This window comes from Seriola dumerili, unplaced genomic scaffold (assembly GCF_002260705.1).
Source record: "Seriola dumerili isolate Sdu_G_001 unplaced genomic scaffold, Sdu_1.0 BDQW01000465.1, whole genome shotgun sequence".
In the NCBI taxonomy this organism is placed as follows: Eukaryota; Metazoa; Chordata; class Actinopteri; order Carangiformes; family Carangidae; genus Seriola; species Seriola dumerili.
This window is the reverse complement of record NW_019174720.1, coordinates 331348-353294: the sequence shown is the minus strand read 5'-3', so window position 1 is coordinate 353294 and position 21947 is coordinate 331348. Positions and strand designations below refer to the sequence as shown.

Genomic DNA, 21947 nt, shown 5'->3' with positions numbered 1-21947 from the left:
CTGTCTCTCTTCTGGAGAATACAGGTGTTTATTTTTCTTCCTTTTTATAGTTAATATATTAGGCTATCATTTACTCTGACGAACATTGCTCACAGTCAAAGGAAATTATCCTTGTTCCTTGTTTTAGCAGATGACTTGACTGACCTGTGTCATCTCTGTGGGGAGCTGGATGGGGACACTCATTGGGTATCTGCTTATGTTTTCCTTGTCCTTCTTAAGTCCGGCTTAGATTTATTAAAAAAACCCTAAACGTTATTTCAAATTCTATAAGACATGAAGGCACAAAACAAAATTTATTTTAGTGTTTAAAATTATAATTGTATAACAATTTAATCATAATTCTTTGTTTTCCTGTTGTCAAATTCAGATTGGCTGTGAGATGTGCCCAAGGTGGTTCCACAGGAGCTGTGTCAAGAACCCACAAAAAGGCAGAAGGAAATTTATTTGTGTAGCATGCCAGTAGCAACTGTAACTACTGGCATGTATCTGGAATGTATATAGTTGTATCTTTTTCGCATGATGATCACACATTTTATGATAGTTGTGGTTATGTATGTATGTATGTATGTATGTTGGTATGTATGTATGTATGTATGTATTTATATATCTATGTATGTATGTATGTATGTATGTATGTATGTATGTATAAAATAATTTAATTTTGTGACAAAACTTATGAAGTGGCTTATTTCTTCTTAAGTGCAATTTCTATGGTCATAAGGTAGGAACGTTGTTTTAATTAAGACATTCAACAAGGTCTTGTCTTTAAATTTCATCATTCATTTCCATTACTGGGTAAGCTATGTGTTGCACTGGCCCTTTACAGAGTTTTGAACTAGTGAAAAGTACTGGTTATGGTATAATCTTCTAAATATAACTCTGATGAGTGATATGAAGTCATTTTGTGGAAGAAAACCCCTTTCAGTATCAAATTGGGAGCAGGAATCAATTTTTGGCAAGTAAAAAACTGCATTGTATGTGTTGCACTGGCCCTTTACAGAGTTTTCAACAGGTAAAGAGTATTGGTTGTGGTATAATCTTCAAATCATAATTGTGGTGAGTGATTTGAAGTCATTTTGAGGCAGAAAACCCTTTCAGTCCCAAATGTCTTTATTGCATACATAAGTCAGACATACATCATGTTAATTACAGTCTATTTAACAAGGATGTCAGACATAACAAACACACAAACATGAAAATAACATTATTGACTGTAATCACGTTAATATCATGCCTGATTACACTATAAACAGCAAACACGTTTATGGCCGCAAATTCTGTTGAAATAAACGTTATCGTCTCACACATACATAACATCACCATTAGCTCGGACATAGAGTTAGTGTATTTGTTCGTAATGGCTGTTTGATCCAGATGAAAGCAGCTGTAGAGGCATAGAACTGCGCTTTTCAGCTTTAACAGGCTGCGCGCGCTCCCGCGGACGCAAATCACTTTTTGGCAGGCAGTCACTTTTTGGCACAACACCTGCAGCAGCCGCTTGCGCTCCGACTTTTTCTTCACTCTGTTTGGAGAAGTTGTTTCTGTTCGTCGTGTGACAATGTGTAAAATCCGGACTCTGAGGACGCTGGTTAACCAGCGGCTGAGTACGGCTGTAGAAGAGATATTTCGACTGTTTGAAACAACTATAGTGGAATATGAAGAAGAGATTCAGCGCCAACGCAGACTGTTAGAGGTTGTGGAGAGGCCTGTAGGGCAGGTAACCAAAGCAGGTTAGTATGCTTTTTTCTGTTTCACCGATCTCATTACGGCATCAGTTTAGTCCGTTGACACTATTTCCCACGATGAATGGCGGAGTGATGTTGGGGGGGGGACGACGACGACTGTGTTTTTATCAATGCAGTCAGTGGTTTTTATTGGTTGGTTGCTAGTAGCCAGCTGCTAGTACATAAAAAACCCAGTTAGCCTCCCATAAGCGGCAGCTGGTCCGGAGCATAGAAACGGGCAGCCCGTCGCGAGCAGAGAGATAAACCCTTTTTACAGACAGCCCACTATATTGTCGATAATATATATCGACAGCCCACTATATTGTCGACCCTCCATTGTCCTTAGTGACGTTAAAGTTAGATGCTTCGAAGTGCAGCTGAACTCTTCCGGTGGAGCTTATATCATTTTAGACTTGCACAACAGTTAGTTCAGACCAAGTACTTTTATTGGACGAGAGTAATTCCATGAGTGCTGAAAGAGTACAACAGTGCTGGGACTTTTAACTCCATGTATCACTCCGTTTCACAGGTGTTCTATTAACCGTTAATCAGCGGCCGTTATCAATCTTAGATTGTAACAAACATAGCACAGATGAAAGTATTTTCAGAAATAACGTGAATTAAATGATGTCTGGTCGTCAGAATAGGATGAAGGGAAGAAGCCTGGATACTTCAGCGCACACCGGAGGTAACGTGAAGACAAAGTAGCAAGATAGTGTGCACTGTGCAGGTCAAAATGTTTGTGTTGCTTAGCAGCAGCCCAGTACCAGTCCTGTTGCAGAACCAATTGTGTTGGGGTAGCCAAATAAAAGATAAAATAAACAAACAAACAAACCATAATCTGTTGTTGTTTATTGAACTAATATGGCGCTTGTAGAACTGTTGTATAAGCAGCCTCATACCTATGACCTAATCACAGCCGGGCTGATATTCAGCGCAGCATCACTCCGTCTCATGTGATATTGCTTAATTATAACCTCACTGATGATGTGTGAAGCCTCGCGTTTCGTCTGTACCACATGACTGCTTTTGGTGGTGGTTCGAACAGAGATTCTCCATAACAAAGAATCCTTTTTCTTCTTTCTTTTAGATGTTACACAGCTGTTGGCAATTAAACAGGAGGTTCCCTCTGAGCAGCAGGACTGGAGGACCAGTCTGGACCAGGAGGACCCAGAGCCCCCACACATTAAAGAGGAACAGGGGGAAGTCTGGAGCAGTCAGGAGGGAGAGCAGTTTCAAGGACTTGAGGAAGATGATATCACCAAGTTCACCGGTGTCCCTGTGAAGAGTGAAGATGATGAAGAGACTCGGTCCTCACAGCTTCATCAAAGGCAAACTGAGGAGAACAGAGAAACAGAGCCTCCAGCCAGCAGCTTAGCTCAACAGATGGAGGCAGACTCTTCTGATTCCGAGACTGAATACAGTAATGACGAGTGGAAGGAGACAAGGGAACTTCAGCCAGGTTCAACTTTTGTAAAACATAATGAAGTCCATATAATTGTTGAAAAATGTCATTGTAGTATAGGCAAGAAAACGTATAAGTGCTCTGAGTGTGGTAAAAAATTTAGCTTGAAGGGATCTCTGCAGAGACACATTCGAGGTCATACAGGAGAGAAACCATTTAGCTGCTCAGTCTGTGGTAAAAAATTCGGCCGGAAACAACATCTGCAGGAACATGTGATAATTCATACAGGGGAGCAACCATTTAGCTGCTCAGTGTGTGGCAAAAGGTTTCGTTATAAAGCGGGCATGAGGAAACACATGAGAGCACACACAGAGTCAGACCACACCTCACCACTGTGTGAAAAAATGTTCAACCAGAGGGAAACTCTACCATCCCATATGACAGTTCATAGAGATGATCAAGCTGTTGGCTGGTCAATTTGTGAAAATGAATTTGAAGGAACTGCTCAAACATGAAATTCCACAAAGGGGAGAAACTCTACAGTTGCTCAATCCGTGCAAGAACTTTTAATGGGAAAGCAAATCCAAAGTCTCACATAAAGGTCCACACAGGGGACGCTCCATAGAGCTACATTGTTTCCGGGAAAAGATTTACATGGATGTCGACCAATAAATCCCATGAGTGTGTTGCTTAGGGCAGCGCTCCAGGCTGCTGGTTGAGCTTAGTTGTAACTTATTATATTGAAACCATAGTCTTGTCATTCAGGAGGATTACCAATGCCTACCAATTAGTGTTGTGGTCAGAGATGGAGCTGGATCTGGAGACTACTGAGACTGAGGGCAATGTTGCAAATCAATGAAACAGACTGCTGAATGGGGCTTTATTGGTTTTTCATGTATGATTCATCTATTTATTTGTTTTTGTTTTTTTTCATCAACGACATCAATCACCTTTACTCATCAGGTATGTAATTAATTGGTTCAGCCAAATATTATAAAGATAGATATTCAAGTCATAGTTTAATTAACATTCCAGAAAAATTACTATATCATGATATAAAACAATTGACAGTTTATTCGGTACATCTAGCTAAAGCCTTTTTTCAACAGATCCCACTATACTGCTGCTGAAAATCTTCCATTACGCCGTCTTTGCTGACACTGAACCAAACAAATCCAGCATTTGGTCGCTCCTGTGTGTGATAGCATACCAGCCTTCTGGAATCAGAGGTGTGGTGTGTAACACAACAGCAGCAATGTCTGGCTTCATACAGGATGCCGTCTGGGTCCGGATGAAAACAGCAGTTTGACAAATGTTAACTTAAAGACCCATTTACTAGCATTTTGTGGATTATTATGGTTTATTATTTATTATTGTAGTTAACTAAGCAAACTCCATCTGCCAATGAAGACCACAAGGTGAGCTTGAAAGCTCCATAGTAAAAGGACTTTGAGTTCAAATCATTTTGTTGCAATTTTTACTTTATATTATCTTGAAATTAAATTTGAGACAAATTGGCTGTAACATATTTGAAATGTTTACTATTTAATTTTATCTGCCTTTTATTTTTATCATTGTCCACATGAATGTACATTTTTTTTATAAGATGAATGTCAGTGATACAGCTGATAAGGTTTAAACCTCCATGTAGTTTTAGATAGGCAGACGGTATGCAGGGCATTTACTTGTATGTTGTGATGTGTTGCTTTTCTTCTACACATACTGTCTTAAATATTCAACAGCATCAGCAGGATTTGTAGATGTGTGTAAACTACACCTGCATAATGCACTAAAATGCCTTTTCAAATAAAATTCTTACGATCAATGCATTGGGGTCATTGTAATATTTAAAGTAGTAGAACGTACTCAAAATACACTTACAGTATAACTTACAGTTTAACTGCATTAGTATGCTATAGATTGTTGAGTAGTTGGTACTTTGGTCATTCACTTCTTGTAGTAAAAACCTTTTTGTTTTAATATATATGATAGGAAGTATATCTATGATAATAGATATGAAGTCCAAGGAATGATCTGTGGCTTGACCAGCAATGGGGATACGTTTCTTAACAGATGTTTCTGTGTAATGTAAAAAGTGTTGCGGGAACTGCAAACTGAATTCCTTTCACCTACATAAGAAATCTCAGGGTGAGTGATATTTCAAAAGTAAACCGAAACTATTTGTCTGAAGAAATACTTGACTGGGTTTTTGTAGTTGACAATGGATACTGATATTTAAGAGTTTTAAAAAAATCTGACATAGATTATTGACTAATATTTGCTATGGACAAACACAAAAGGATCTCATAAATGTAACTCAAAGATATGTAGTGAGCGGGACATATTACAGGTTGTCACATACTTGCTACTGCTACTTCTAAGGTAACCTAAAAATGGATTCAACTCTGAGCAGATTTGAAATTCAAGTTCAGGTTCAGTTTTATTGACATTGTCACCAGAAAGTCCTCACACCCCTTCACTTTCTTCACATACTGTTTTCAGGTTGCCCATCTGTCCGTCTGTCCATCCCATTCTTGTGGAAATGATATCTCAGAAACGCCTTGACAGAACTTCTTCATATTTGGCACAAACATTAACTTGGACTCAAATATGAAACTGGATTTTGGTGGTCGAAGCTGAAAGGTCACAGTCATGGTGACCTCACAAAACGTGGTATTGGCCTTGTGAACGCATTATTTCCGTAACTCATGAGGGAATTTCTTCTTATTTGGTACAAACGTTCACTTGGACTCAAGGACGAACTGATTAGATTTTGTTGGTCAAAGGTCAAGGTCACTGTGACCTCACAAAACATGATTTGACCTTGTGAACACAATATCTCGAAAACTCCTCAAGGGAGTCCCTTTGAATTTGGCACAAACATTCACTTAGATTTTGGGGGTCAAAGTTCAAGGGCGTAGTGATTTCATAAAACACAGTTTTGGCTTTCACACAATATCTCTGTAATGCCTGGAAGGGAATTTCTTGGTAGAAACGTTGACTCAAGGATGAACTAATTAGACTTTGGGGGTCAAAGGTCAAGGTCACGGTGACCTCAGAAAATACTTTTTAGTCATTACTCAAGACTTCACACAGCAATTAGGACCAAATTTCACACAAATGGTGCATATTTTATATGAATATATGAAATAAACAGGATGTAACCTGAAACTCATCTGAGTGGAGGAGGCAGACAACCACATGTAGGTGATTCTTCTTTATGTTGTAGCCTTAGGTTGATTTTTTCCCTCATCAATTTACACCTCATAACAACACAGTGAAAACAGAATTTTAGAAATGTTCAGAAATATCACATTGACATAAGTATTCAGACACTTTGCTATGACTCTTGAAGTTAAGCTCAGGTTCCTCCATTTCTCTGGATGCTCTCTGAGATGTTTCTGCACCTTGACTGGAGTCCTCAGCTGATGGGACATGATGTGAAAGACACACACCTGTCTATATCAGGTCTCACAGTTGACAATGCAGATCAGAGCAGAAACCATGAGGAGGAAGGAACTGCTGCAGAGCTCAGAGACAGGATTGTGTTGAGGCTCAAAAACATTTCTGCTGCACTGAAGGTTCCTGAGAAGAACAGTGGTCTCCATCATTCTTCAACAACCAGGACTTCTAGACCTGGACCTGGACTAACTGAGACATCAGGGAAAAGAGAGGAGACGAAGAGCCTGAGGTCAGTCTGGCTGAGCTCCAGAGATCCTGATTGAAGATGGGAGGTCCACATCTTCCCTGCAAGCTGTTTCATCATTGTTCTGAATAGGTTCTGATGACAGTTGTGTCATTAGCAAACTTAATGATGCAGTTGGAGCTGGATGATGCAGTGCAGTCATATGTACGGTGAGCACAAAGTTGTGGCGAGTGCCATTACTCACTGTGTTGGTGCTGGAGGTGTAACTACCCATCTAGACTGATTGTGGCCTACCAGTGAGGAGGTCCAGAACCCAGTTGCACAAGGAGGTGTTGAGGCCTAGCTGTTCTGTTGGGTTCAAGGACAGGCTTAAATGTCCTGAGTCTTAGCAATTGTTTTGTTTTTGTGAACTTCACATCTGCTTTCAGAGAGAATACACATAAACTTAAGAAGGATGGGTAATTGAGACTGATTCCAATATTTTTAGTCACAATATTATTGGGCAATCAAAAGGATTCAGTAATTCCCCCTTAATCTTATTCCAGATTTTATTTATTTTACTTTTTTTTTTTTTTTAAAGAAATTCTATGTGAAAAATATTTAAAAAAAGTGTGATGAGACTTTGCTGAGGTTGCTTGTGGTTTTCCTTTCTTCTCTATAAATCCAGTGATAATGACAATGAAGAGAATGACTATTTTGACATATAATCTTTTTATCAGTCAACGTTTCTAAAGAAATATGATTTATTCTGAAAGATTCGAGCAGGAAGCTGCTCTGGTGTTGCTGCCGTAGGTTGCTGCTAGCAGAACACGGAAGCCAGTGGTTTTAGCAGCGAAAGTATATAGCATGTTAGTATTCACACAGCAACTGTGAACATGTCTAAAGGCGAGATGTTAAGAGTGTTGGTGAACCAGCGCCTGACTGCGGCAGCTGAGGAGATATTTCGACTGTTTGAAACGACCATAGCGGAGTATGAGGAGGAACTTTGTCGTTCAAAGCTGGAGAACGAGCGACAGCGCAGATTACTGGACGCTGTTCTGAAGCCTGAAGTTCGGTTACACCGAGCAGGTTGGTAGTAATTAAATGGCGTGACTTTTAGCTTCACGTTTCTTTATACCCGTGTTATTTGTTGATAAGGAAATATTAGTAAACGGTACACGAAGCCGGGTGAAGCTGTTAGTTTCCCTCTGTTTGTGCCAATAATAACGAATGAACTCAGTAAACAGTGGTTTGTAGAAATTACAGCAGTCAATCAAGAGCGAGACGGAACAAGTGTTTCCATTATTGCCGCCGCTGCAGCGTCATGAAGTCGCATTTATAGGACTCCACAGAGCAGGAGCGGATGTGGGATTTTGCTAAATAAGGGGCCATAAATGGACCATATCTTATACAGAGCGGCCAAATGTATGTTGTCCAACATATGCGCAATAACTTGAGTCACAGTATAGATGCTCCTGGTAAAATATTACTCTGATACAAGTAAAAGTTATTCAGTCAGATCTTTACTTGAGTTAAAGTACTGGAGTACTTGATTTTAAAATTACTGAAGTATTCAAAAGTAATTTTTTTTTATGTCAACACATTGTTGTATTGATCCACATTTACAGAACCTAATGACCCTGAAACAACCTACTGAATGCATTTTAGTAAACTGTGTTACAACAGCTGTAGAACCTGTAGAACCTACTGTGCAACCTGCAGAACCTGTAGAATAAGAAGCTTGAATATGTTACAAAGCCTATAGAAATGACCATAAGTTATTTGACAAACCATGGCATAAAAAAGTAACTACTACCAGCTGTCTGTTTGAAAATGGAATTAAACAAACTTTACATACTGTACCTCAACATACTTTCTCAAGATGGACGTCAAATTTTTGGCAGTGATGAAGTTTGGTCATGGTAAACAAAGCAAATATTTCACATATTGCGTTTTAAAGTGGAATGCATAGAAAACATAATACATAAAACCAGTGGTGACTTTTACAGATAGGCAAGCAGAGCCACCCCTTCCAAAGACCACGCTCTGAGTGTATGATTCAGCTGTTTACTACATCAGTGACAAAAATATGGACCAGACTGAAACAAAGCTTTTCATGACAGTATCAATATAAATCTCTCTTAAACTCAGGACCTGTTCTGTCTCATGGTTTTGTTCTGTCTGTCTCTCCTGTGCTGAAAGTTGCTGCTCTCTGTCTGGACATCTTCACTTTTCTCCCTCTTTGTTGAAGAAGTTTTAGGATTATTCTTCTGAACTGACAGCAAACGTGTCAAATGTGCTATATAGAGGATAAATGTCTAAAAATAATTTATATGGCACTCTTCAAAATATTTACCATTAACTGACAATGACACACTGCTTCATTCACAGCTACACTGCTAAGTAGCTAACTCTCTGCTCTGGTCCCAGCCTCACCTCTCTCTCTCTCTCTCTCTCTCATCCTCTCTCTCTCTCTCTCTCTCTCTCTCTCTCCAACATCTTAACATAATGAGTTGTCAACTCTCCTCTGCTAGTGTGTGTGTGGGAGGGGCTAAGACACACGTGGTGAAACAGAAAGCAGAGGACATTTTTATTGATCCAGTGCCCCTGAAATCAGCTGTTTTGATAATATTTGATGTGTGTAAGAGGGCTGCATGATATGCAAAAAAAAAAATTCATATTGCAATTATTGTGCCAGTTATTGCAATTGTGATTTCAGTTGGAATGGTTGTGTTTGCATTTAATTTTTGCTGAAAAAAATTAAAAATTATGTGATTTTTGTTGTGTCTTGCATCCAGCAATCATGTTCCTTTATGTCTGCAGAATATGATTTGTGTGTCTCTTTAGCACCACAACACTTATGGTGCTAACAATGCACAACGATGTGACACATTTTACCTTCATCAAAAAATCAAAATGGCATCTCCTGTGATTTGGATATTACACTTGGCCACATTGTGATTTTGATTATATTTCAATTAATTGTGCAGCCTTAAATAAGGGTTTGCCCCTGCCGGTAAGTTGAAAATTGCTGATCTGACATCAAGTCCATGTGCAGTAACTATGAGTAAGTACACAAAACAACACATGAAAGCATCCTATGAGCCATGATGACTAGTGTTGCACGATATACTGATACTAAAAAAAAGTCTCTTGATACCCTGCAGTTAAAAATGGTAGGATACCCCTTTTTTTTAGTGCCAATACTTTAAGGATGACAGTTTGACAGTTTAATAAGAGCCATATTTTCAAAGAGTTGCATCAATGTGCGACATTGTGTGTCTGCAGCACTCTGCTTCCGCTCCTGCCAGTATAGGGAGCGTGCCTTTTCTCTCATATGCACCCTACACCTCTTATGAAGACATAACTAGAGAAATGGCTGCAAATACAAGTGAAAATACACGTCCACGACTTGTCGATGAAGACGACGCACAAAGCGAAATATAGCATTATTACTTAGCCGACAATCAGGGCAAGCCCGGACACCACAAAGCCCGTCTTTAAAAGATGCTTTAAACTCACACAGACCAAGGGAGGCAGCACGTCCAACTAGGCAAAGCATCTCGCTGACCTGTTTAAAGAACTTAAAGAACGTCAGGTTAGCGAATGTGATAGACAACATAATTACATCATGCCCATGTCCTCAAATATAAATCAAACAATGGCGACTTATTTTGTGACAAGCAAACTTTTTTTCACAATTTGAGTTTGACGAGGCAATTAAGGGCATGATAACTGTTTGATTGGGTTTTCCTTTTTAGCTAACTTACCAATGTATGCTCTATATGCAAACGCAGGCTTCACACTGGTAATGTTAACTTTATCATAACTTGCAAGCTGCTAAAAAATCAGGCTTTCACAAATATGCAGATCAATCTACTTATTCGTGGTCAAACACAAGGAGAAAACACTTAACAGCACATAAAGTAAAATTTTATTGGGCATGAAAATAAACATAAGTGACAATAACTGTAAGTCTGACACATCATGGTGATGTAGCACACACCCAGGATAATTAGCTTGCAACTACAGTCAAGCACTAAAGTAGACTGAACACAAATGACTTAATACACCTCCCTGGCAGAGGTCTACTAAGCACATTTTCTAGTTTTCTATCTAGTCAAATTAGATTTAAAAATTACAATTAATGAGAACAGGCTCTCTCAAAAGTAGTTTACAGTGTACAAAGGCTATCAAACTGAAATATTAAAGTCTTGAAACATTACCATAATTTATATTAATTTAAAAAAATATTTAAGTTCCATGTTCTGTCATCTATTACATTACTTTTCCTAATGTTTTTGCCGTGGTATCGTTTCAGTATTGGTATCAAGATATTTAGGCAGGTATTTTATTGAAGTCATAAACTGGTATTGTGACAACACTAATGACTAACACTACCCACCCAGGACATGTCCTGATCAGTTATGTTACATGCATTATTGATAGCAGATGAAGTCAGGTGCACTGACTAGGGCACAGTATATACATTTGAAATTACTGATGACATTAGATTTTAATTAGACTTTATGTATTTCAGCATACATTGCAGCATTAGAAATATTGATATTTATTTATAAGTTTGTCATGGACATCATGGTCAGACCACCCTGACTGTGCAGACAGACACAGTAACTGGAAAAGTCATCACCGCTGAGATAAAGACATTTAAAGTTATCACAGAGAAGTCATCCTCCTGTAACATGTTTCATATTTCTGCGACCTGTGTTTAACCATGTTCTACATGTTTGACAAGAAATCTGCAACAATGTGTGTAACTTATCCAGTGTGATAAAACACAGTAAGAGAACTCATAAGCATTGATTCTGCCTCTTTGCTGTGTACAGAGTAGTAATGAGGGAGTGACTTTACAGAGCTGGGCTAGTGTGGAGAATTTCAGGTTCAATCAATCAATCAAACTTTATTTGTATAGCACTTTTCATACAGGTTAGTGCAGTTCAAGTTCATAGACGACTGATGAGCAAAAAGAAAAGGACAAATCAAGGAAAAAAGCGACAAAGATACAATAAAATAGATTTAAAAAGCTATAATAACATGAGCAAACAAAAATAACATCATCAGAAAATTAATAATAAAAGAACAGGTAAAATGGAATAAAATAAAATTTACAACATAATTACAATAAAATAAGTGAATAAAATAAAGTGACTAATGACTAAATACCATATTTAATTAAAAGCCAGGCTAAAGAGGTTCTTTTTGAGTTTACATTAAAACATTTCAACACTTCCAGCTGCTCTTGGGTCAGACTGTTCTATCAGCTCGAAGCATATAAACTGCTTCACCACAGGTTTCAGTCCTGCACTTCAGAACAATTAATAGACTGGTACCAGAGGATCTGAAGAGCCGGACTACAGGAAGCTGAAAGGACACAATGTAGAGACTTTAAAATGCTAATTCTGAATCAGCTGAAGCTGGTTTATGATATTTTTGGGTAGACCAGATAGGAGAGCATTACAATAGTCAAGTCTTAGTCTCAGTGTCACTGAGAAATCAAGGTTGATGCTGTTGAAAATAGATGAATGATAATTAGACAGACTGCTAACATTAAAGTTCCAGCAACTACTGTAAGTCTGAAAACATACTGTACAGAGAAACATGAAGGCAGTGTACTGTTGGTTTGTTTGTGCATGTTTTTTGTGAACAAAGCACCATCTAATGGTAACATCCTGCAACTGAACAAATTATACTTACATGGGAACATCAAGACCAGAATGTAGACATGCCTTGTAAGGCAACAGGAGGAAGGGGAGACTCCCAGGAGCTGGAAACTGGCCTTCAGCAGGGGGCAGCAGTTCAGAGTGGTGGGGATTGTATGTCAGGCACAAACACATTCAGAATTTTTTATGTGACAAATGTAGAAACAGGGCCAAACATCTCAGCTGGTGGTGAGTGTAATCACTATTTAATATTTTTGTAATGTTTGGTATACAATGCAATAACTTAAGAAAGTCTTCTCTCATACTGTCCATGTTTCTGATGTTTCTGAGGTTATGATGGACATTATCTCCAAACACTGGTCTGATCTCAGAATAATTTCACCTTCAAACGTTAATTAAATGTTCGTTTGTATGTAGGTTATATATTTTTATCCAACTCACCCCCTCCTCCATCCAAAGTTCACCTGAAGCTGAAGCTAACAAGAAGTAGCCTCTAGATGTATAAATAGATTAAACCATGGAAACGTTTGAAAACATCAGACGCAAGTGCTGTGAAGAGAAGCTGTGCTCTCACTGCATCGTCAACTCACACCTAACACTAAAACGGGAAACAGTGAAAGTTGTTCACTTTTCATTTGTTTTTAACTGTGAATGGGGCATTTCACAGTTACTGAACATTTAATGAAATGTCTTGGCAACCAATATATACATTTCAAAAATTTAAAATCTGAAGCCAGGGTCTTAAAAAAATACATGATTCTCTTTGACTTGATTTTGTGTTTCAACATACAGAACATTGCAAACAAGACGACTGAATTTATAAAGAAAATGTCTTCAATGCGAAGAAAATAGGTGCAGTATAGCAATATAGGTGCAATAGTGTGAGACGAGACGTTTGCTGCAGCTGTAGCTGCTTCTCTGTCCTGCCAGAATGTTGTGGAGAGGATGGTTGGTATTGTCCAAGATGGCCTCCATCTTACATTGCATGTGTCTCTCCACAACAGTCCTGAGTGAGTCCAGACTCCTGCCAAGCACAGACCCAGCCTTTTTGACCAGCTTGTCCAGTCTCTTTGTGTTCATGTCTGACATGCTGCTGCCTCAGCAGACTGCAGCATAAAAGAGTACACTGGCCACCACTGACTGATAAAACATGTGCAGCATTTCACTGCAGACGTCAAAGGACCTGAGCTTCTTGAGGAAAAAGAGCCAGCTCTGCCCCTTCAGGTAGATGGTCTCTGTGTTCAGGGACCAGTCCAGTTTACTGTCCAGGTGCACACCTAGGTATTTATAAGTGTGCACCACCTCAATGCCCTCCCCTGAATGCTGACTGGCCGAAGGGTGGGCCTAGACCTCCGAAAGTCGATGACCATCTCCTTGGTCTTGGAGGTGTTCAGAAGGAGGACTTGAGAAATCAAAGAACATAATTCTCATCTAACTACCTGGCTCATCCAAGTAAGCATGGGCCAGGTGGAGCATGTAAAGGACACCGTCATCCACTCCAATATGTTCTTTGTAGGTGAACTATAGGGGGTCTAGTGCATGTTCAACCTGTGGCCTCAGAAGGTGGATAAGTAGCCGCTCCAGGCTCTTCACGATGTGTGATGTGAGGGCCACAGGTCGGTAGTCATTTATCTCAGCTAGTCGTCCTACTTTAGGGACCGGAACAAGAAATGATGTTTCCCACAGGACCAGGACCCTCCCTGTTTGTAAACTTAAGTTGAAAATCCTCTGGAGAGGCTCAGATTCATTTGTTCTGCTGTAAAGGACAGGAGACTTGACCCCAGTGTGGAGGGAGTTGCAGTTGCAGTGTCAGGTTGTGGAGGAGATGCTGTAGGAGAAGCTGCAGCTGAAGCAGTGGGAGAGAGAACAGGTGAGGCTGTGTCACACCTGTTGTAGAACAGGTTGAACTCATTGGCGTTGTCCACATCACCTGATGTTGCCTGGCTGTTCTTCTCTCTATAGCCAGTGATTTTCCTCATCTCCTTCCACACCTCTCTGGTGTTGTTGTGCTGCAGCTTCCCCACTACTTTCTTTTTGTAGTCCTCCTTTGCCTGCTTTAATCTCCTCTTCAGCTCATGTTGCACACACCTGAGTTTCTCCCTGTCTCCATCCCTGAAGGCCTCCTTTTTCTGGTTGAAGAGGGTCTTGATGTTACTGGTGATCCAGGGTTTGTTGTTTGGAAAGCAGTGTACAGTTCTTGCTGGTATTACAGTGTCCATACAGAAGTTAATGTAGTCTGTGGTACATTCAACCATTTTATCAAGGTCAGGGTCCTTGCTTTTATCATTTTCCTGTGATTCCAACAGGACATTCCAATCCATGCACTCAAAACAGTCTTTTAGAGACTCACTGGTCTCTGGGGTCCAGTTCCTGAATGAGCGGGTGGTTGCAGCCTGCCTCAGTACACAGGGCTTGTAGGAAGGCTGAAGAAAAACCAGATTATGATCTGATCTGCCAAGTGGTGGTAGAGCTGAAGCAGTGTAGGCCTCCTTGACATTTGCATACAACAGATCCAGTGTCTTATTTTCCCTTGTGGGACAGTCAACATACTGAGTGAAGCCAGTCAGGTGAGAGGTGAGAGGGACATGGTAAAAATCCCCCAATATTGCAATGAATGCATCAGGGTGCTGGGTCTGTACTCTCGCAACAGTCTCATGAATGACGTCACATGTGACTGCAGGCTCTGCTCGTGGTTGAATGTAAACAACAATGGCGAAGATGTGACAGAACTCCCTTGGTATATAGTACAGTCTAAGACCAACTGCCAACAGTTCAGTATCCCAACAGCAGATCTTCTCCTTCACTGTGATGTGACCTGGTTGCACCATCTACTGTTCACAAGCAGAACCAGTCATCTACATTTATTCTTTCCACTTGCTCTGGCGTCTCTGTCCGCTCGTACTGTAGTGAAGCCGGGTAAATCCACACAACGGTCGGGGGTGTTGTCGTTAACCAGGTCTCTGTGAAACACATGAGACTACACTCACGATATGCTCGCTGGTTCTTCACAAGTGCCTCCAGTTCATCACAGTTTTTAGCCAGGGAGTTGACATTTCCCATGAGGATCGATGGTAGAAAAGGCTTATATCTCCATCTCATAGCCTTTAGCTTAGCCCTGGCTCTGCGTCCACGGAACAGCTTCTTCAGCTCAGCCGGTATGGGATGTTTAACTCCATATCCGGTAAACTTTAAAGCCAGGAGTTCTTCCTTTTTGTACATTATTTTCTCCATCGTCAGACGAAATAACGACATAGAATAAAAAACATCAATCGACAAAAAAATATATTTATATATAAAAATATATTGCAAAAATCTATGAGCTACAAGGACTTGCTGCCACTTGTTATATAAATGAAATAAGATACATAATTCAAATTTGACACAGCAGCACGAAAGAAAAGCAGCAACAAGAGGGAAATATAAGAAATAAAATGAGAATAGAAACAGAATCTAAAATAAATAAGATAAAATAGAAATACTATATAAAATAACGATATACAATGCAATGTAGGCTGTTCTGTTCATGTGCAGTATAAAAATAAGTGGCTGTGCAATTTGTCCCAATTCTATAGTAATATATCATTTGTGTATAACAGTCTTTCTTGAGATTTTTGGATTTGAGTCTTAGACTGGGTGCAGAGGCGTTGTGCAATCTGATGGCTGATGGCACGAATGAGCCACCTACAAATACACACTTTGCAGCATTCATGCAACAGCAGACTGGCAGGAAACAAATGTGTGATTACTGCACTTGGTGTGCTGACCATATAACATTTTTCAAAATGTCCATGTGTGTCTGCATTCATCTGTTTGTGTTATCTGCAGATGTTCAGCAGGGCCCCGAGCTTCCCCATATTAAAGACGAACAGGAGCAACTGTGGAGCAGTCAGGAAGGAGAGCAGCTTCAAGGACCTGTCTCTTTGAAGAGTGAAGATGATGCAGAGGCAGCTCGGTCCTCACACCTTCATCAAAGACAAACTGAGGAGGAGACAGGAGAGACAGAGCCTACAGCCAGCAGCTCAGCTCTACAGGTGGAAACAGAAGGTGATGGACAGGGCCGTGAAGGATCAGAGTCGAACGATTCTGATCCAGAGAACAGTAATGAAGACTGGACAGAGACAAGAGAACCTCAGACAGATTTAAAATCACTGAAAAACAATGGTGTTCCTGGAGATGATAAAAAATGTAACAGTGGCAGGAAGTGTCTAAGCTGCTGTAGGTGTGGTAAAACATTTGACCCCAAGGACCGTGGGCTGAGCCACATGAGAAGTGCTTCAGGAGAGAAACCATTCATCTGCTCAGTTTGTGTTCCCAGATCTGCACAGAACTCACATTTAGTGTCAGTGAAGAGAACTCACTCAGGAGAAAAAACCTGCATGTGTTTGATCTGTAAGAAACAGTTCAACTATAAAGGAGATGCTGTGAGACACATCAGAACTCACACAGGGGAGAAACCCTTCAGCTGCTCAGTCTGTGGTAAGAGATTTGCACAGAGCACAGGTTTGGGGACTCACATGAGAACCCACACAGGAGAGAGACCGTTCAGCTGCGCGTTCTGTCCTAAACGCTTCGTCCAAAGTGGAATCCTGGCCAGACACATGAGAGTTCATACAGGAGAAAAGCCGTACAGCTGCTCAGTGTGTAACACCAGTTTCACACTCAGTCAGTCACTGTTGAAACACATGAGGATCCACACAGGAGAGAAACCATTCAGCTGCTCCATCTGTGATAAAAGATTCACACAGAAAGGACATCTGACGCAACACATGACACACCACACGGGGGAGAAGTCCTTCAGCTGCCGTGTCTGTGGGAGAAAATTCACTCGACAGTCAAGTGTGAAAAAACACAAGTGTGTTCCTGAGAGCAGTGGATGAAGCTACACGGCTGTCTGTGCACTATAACACTCCAGCACAGATAGTGATTGAGGCAGGAACAACATGAATATATCTGACACATGTACATGTAGAGCTGTCTCTGTTTTTAACTTTGAATAAATTCAATAGCTTTTGACTTACACAGCTGCAAACTCCTCAGCTTTCTTCAAAACTTTGTTTTTAATGAATGTTTTTTTTTTTTATTTTGATCCACACCAATTAGACATATCTGCACTTCATGCAGGACACTGCTTGACCACCTGTTAGTGTTGTAAACTGGTGTTATCTAAAACCTTGCTGCTTAAGTGAGCTACAGAACCATCCAAGCTGAATTTAGCTTTGTCTTGCTCAGCAGCAGCATAAAGCAGTGCTTCACAAAGCAGTATGCCTGTATTCTATTTTTATGGGATGTCAAGGCACTGTAGCTGTCCGTATGTTATGTGTGTCAATATACGTTAACTCTCCAAGAAAGCGCCAAGTTTATCAAACTTTCTCCCAGGACGTGTTGTACCACACGTCAGATTCTCTGCCTGGACTGGTAGAGAGGAGCACATGGCTAAGCAGCAACAACATGCACTTGAAATGTTGAAAAAAAACAGAGGCAATGATACGGACAAATGCCATGGAAGTGTGAATTATGCCCTATTTCTATCACTCTAAAATACTTCAGTCATTAAGTTTAGACATTTAATTTATAAGGATGTGAAATATAAAGCAAAACAGCGAATCCTCATTCTGATGTGTTTAAAATCTTGTAATGGGGGCTGCATGGGTTAGTTCCATTAAACAAAATCATATAAATTGCCATGTTCTTACAGCCAACACAGCAACTCAGTACAGGAGTACAGACCATAGTATAAACTCTGCTGTATACTGACATTTGAAAGAAGAAAAATACAAAATAATGCACAACTTCTAAAATAGATACTTGATTTATATGACAAGATTATCACAAAACATAAAATGTATGACTTTTCACAGTCAACAAATCCCACAGACTCAAACCAACAATGAATGTGTCCTACCAACAACTACAGTATAGTGTGTTTAGTGTTTTCCCTACAGCCGAGGTCAGTGGTAGGTGGACCGTGGTCTGGGTCCAGACCCAGGCCCAGGCCCCACCCTGTTTGGACCCTGACCTACAACCTATAAAATATTGAGAATTATTACATTTTGAGTAAGCGTTTCTATTTTAACCAGCACTGGTCACATGATACCACTCAGCCAATCGTTGCGACTCAAGTCAATGAGTGAGATACACATGAGACAATAGTCGGAGACAAAAGTGGGGGAGTGGGATATAAGAAGAAAGGAGGTGTTAAAGCTGTTCAGTTGTTAAGACATGTTGAGATTGTTTATTAAAAATGGTTCAGACTGTTCAGATGTGAAGTGGAGTAAACAAAAAAGAAGAGAAAAGGAAACCCAAGATATTTAGCTTGAACTCTAAGCACTTTATTATAAGATGCAAATTTTTCAAAAGCTCTCTGTTTTGTACTTTATGCTTATTTTCCTTAGAATGAGAAAAGAATATTTAAAATTCCTCCAGTTCACACAACAACCAATTTTTCATTCTTCAACAGTATTTTATTATTTTTTATTGACCATACATACAAATAGATAATATAAACTTCATGAACCAGTCAATCAGAGAGTCTGAAAATTCAAATATAATATGACTAACAAGCGTTGTACAAGTGTAGTCTAAGGTTGTTCCCCTTTCAAGTTGGTTCCCCATATGATCAAGATGATAATGAAACATTTTGTAAACAATGCGTTTTTAAACACAGCCGGTACCTGGCATGCATTATACGCAGTCTATGGGCAGGTCAACAACGCAGCAGCTGGTGCTGCTGAAACCTGCCAAATGAACATTTGACTTTTATGAACAAATCAGTTCCAGATTAAGAAATCTCACATTTTTAAAGAAAGTGAACGAAGTGAACTTAGTTCAAAATTAAAAATTGTGAACTATGAACACTTGAGTCTGTGTGAACTGAACTTTCAGCTAGCTCCTGTGAAGTGTGAACTTGCACAACACTGGCAAACTAACAGTCACTATTCTGGTGCTTGTGTTATATTCTGTTGCCTTTGCCAGTACACTGAGTAAAAGACTTTCCATTAAGAGAGATAGGGAGCAGTGTTGTGCCCCTTAAAAAGAACTAGCTCAAAGTTCAGTTCATACAGATGAAAATGAAATAGTTCACAGTTCATTTTTTAAATTTTGAACTAAATTCACAGTTCCAAAAATGAACTAGTTCACGGTCATTTGTTACATTTTTTTTAAATAAATAAAAGCATTTTTTTTCAATAGAACCTCCTTCTACCATCCATCACCAGCCCCAAATCATTGCCACTCCCAAACTAAATGAATTATTGTACACCACTGAAGAATCACAGACATGAGTTACATTTAAAATCCCTATATAAATATAATCCCTCTGAGTCTTCACTTGTTTGTTCATAAAGCTGCTTCAAATGCTCAAACAAATTGGCTTCAGTAGTAGTAGATGCGTCTGTACCCCCTGTACTGCTAGCACCAGCCAAGCTGGGCCGTGTCTATGGAGACGTTGTTTGGCGTGCCGTAAAACTGATGGTAAAACGTGAGCGGGGTTCACTCTCACGTTCATCATTTGTAAACTGATTGGTTCCATTCAGCGTTCACTAAAATTATTGAACACGTTCATGAACAACACTGATAGAGAGGTCTACCTGCTTCTCCTGAGTGAATTGGCCAGTGTGTGTGTGGTAGGGTGCACTTCATTTCATATGAGCTGTGTATTATGTTGGAGTGGTAACGTTTTGTCATGACTATTAATAAACCATGTGAAATTTAAGAATTGGTGCTTGAAACATGGGTGTATTTAAAACCTGATATATCGTTCCTCTGAGCCACAGAGCTCCACTGTTGTCTAGAAACGAATGAAAACACAACAGTGATCCACACTGTTACACTGACTGACATTTTACTTTGTCACCATGAACACACACACTGTAGCTTATTTTGACTCAGTCCTACACACGTCATTCTGCTGCATATACTCACTAGAGCATCAAATGTGGATTAATCTGCTGCTCAAAACAGTCCCCAACAAATGCATTGCTGTTTTTTCCCATTTGGGCTAGAAACTACAGGGACCAGCTGCTTGAGGAAATGGCTGAGTCTTTTTTTAAGACGTAAACCAGTGAAACCAGTTTAAAGGTTTACATCTTCAGCAGGAGCCATTGGGCTCAGAGTCACATACAGCAGGGAATCAGAAAGTATCCAGACAAACTCTTATAGCTGGTGTTTACTAAATCCAAATGTAATTTACATCTTATTATTTTACTGGTGAAATAAAAGTTTAAGTTATGATGCAGCCTATGCACTTCTCTGTGTCATTTGTCAACTAATACAAAACCACAGAGGCAAGAATTAAAGTGAATTATAGAAGGGAGGTAATCAGATGAAAGTTTATCCACTTATGTCCAAAAAGAACTAGACCTATGTTCTATATGTTGTTGAGTTGTGTTTTTACATTTTCCCAAATGTTTCCATCAATTCTCAAACCAAAGAAATCTATGGTTTTAATCATGGTAACACATTTGGTTGTCTATCATGACATCATATCCTCTATGATCATGCGTCAGCGCTGTGATTGTCTGACCTCTACCAGGTGAGCCGCCCTGAATAATTGATTTTTAAAGGTAAACTGTTTTCTGGGTGTTTCTACTGGTTTTAATCCCCTGGTGTGTTTGTTATGGAGAGGAGGACACCTCTGTGGATAATTCAGCTGCTGGTAAAAACCTGCTGAACATCATAAGTTATCAGAGAAACAATCCAAACAGGTTAGCATCAATCTCAGCTCCAACTCTTCCCTGAGTCTCTGTCCTCCGTACAGCGTCACTTAAACACTTACTTTAAATGTAAAACTGGATCTTACGGTAATGGTGATGAAGACAACAACTCCCATGATCCCACACTACTTTATGACATCACCCAACACCATCTTTTCTTATTTTTTTGATTAAGAGATTTACTTCCTGTGCATTTTAGCCTCTCAAACAGGAAGTGGAATCAGACGCCTCAGTCAGGAAGAGCAGCAGTATGTTCTGTGATTAAGATGAGGCAGCTGTAGGAAGCTTATTCTAGCAACAAACTTGTAACATTTATGGGACAGCCCCTCCCTTACATGCTCACTGTTGTGTATAAAGTTAGAGTCATGCCCTTTTTCCACCAAAATTATCAGGTATAAGAAGGTTTTTTTAGACGCGGGTAAATGCACTAATAAAAGCCTTTTGACGCCTTTTCCACTGCCAGTCGAGTTTGTCTTTCTGTTTGGACCAAGGACACACACAACTACAAAGAACAATGTCATCGCGTGCACTTACTGTCATGCTTCCGGTTAAATTTTCTCCCTCATGTTTCATGTCTGGTCTTCCTGTTTTATTTTGTGAGCACTCACCCGTGTCTCTGTTCCAGGTTCCTGTCTGCCCTGCCTCCTCCTTGTCTGTGTGCAACTGATCCCTGATTGTGTCTCCCGTAGTGATGGGAATTCCGGCTCTTTGTGGAGAGCCGGCTCTTTTGGCTCGGCTCACTGAAAAGAGCCGGCTCTTTCGGCTCCCAAGTGGCTCCTCAGATTTTTTGTTACTTAAATT

General features: G+C 39.9%; 2 protein-coding genes across 3 annotated transcripts; both read left to right on the top strand.

Annotated features, from left to right (window-relative positions):
• Positions 1-1404: 1404 nt before the first annotated feature.
• LOC111234838 (zinc finger protein 22-like) lies at positions 1405-4477 on the top strand. Of its 2 annotated transcripts, XR_002665658.1 has the most exons (3): positions 1405-1730; positions 2815-4092; positions 4239-4477. XR_002665658.1 is itself a non-coding variant. In XM_022763025.1 (2 exons), exons 1-2 carry the CDS (start codon positions 1559-1561, stop codon positions 3642-3644), a joined length of 1002 nt encoding a protein of 333 aa, XP_022618746.1. In that variant the 5' UTR covers positions 1405-1558; the 3' UTR covers positions 3645-4477. The 2 variants fall into 2 exon arrangements, 1 of the variants encoding a protein (XP_022618746.1); XM_022763025.1 differs by having other exon boundaries at positions 2815-4477.
• A 3106-nt stretch (positions 4478-7583) lies between these two features.
• On the top strand, positions 7584-17382 carry LOC111234837 (oocyte zinc finger protein XlCOF6.1-like). Its single transcript, XM_022763024.1, has 2 exons — positions 7584-7843; positions 16261-17382. The coding sequence occupies exons 1-2, from the start codon at positions 7651-7653 to the stop codon at positions 17310-17312; spliced, it is 1245 nt and encodes a 414-aa protein (XP_022618745.1). The 5' UTR covers positions 7584-7650; the 3' UTR covers positions 17313-17382.
• The last annotated feature ends 4565 nt before the right edge of the window (positions 17383-21947 follow it).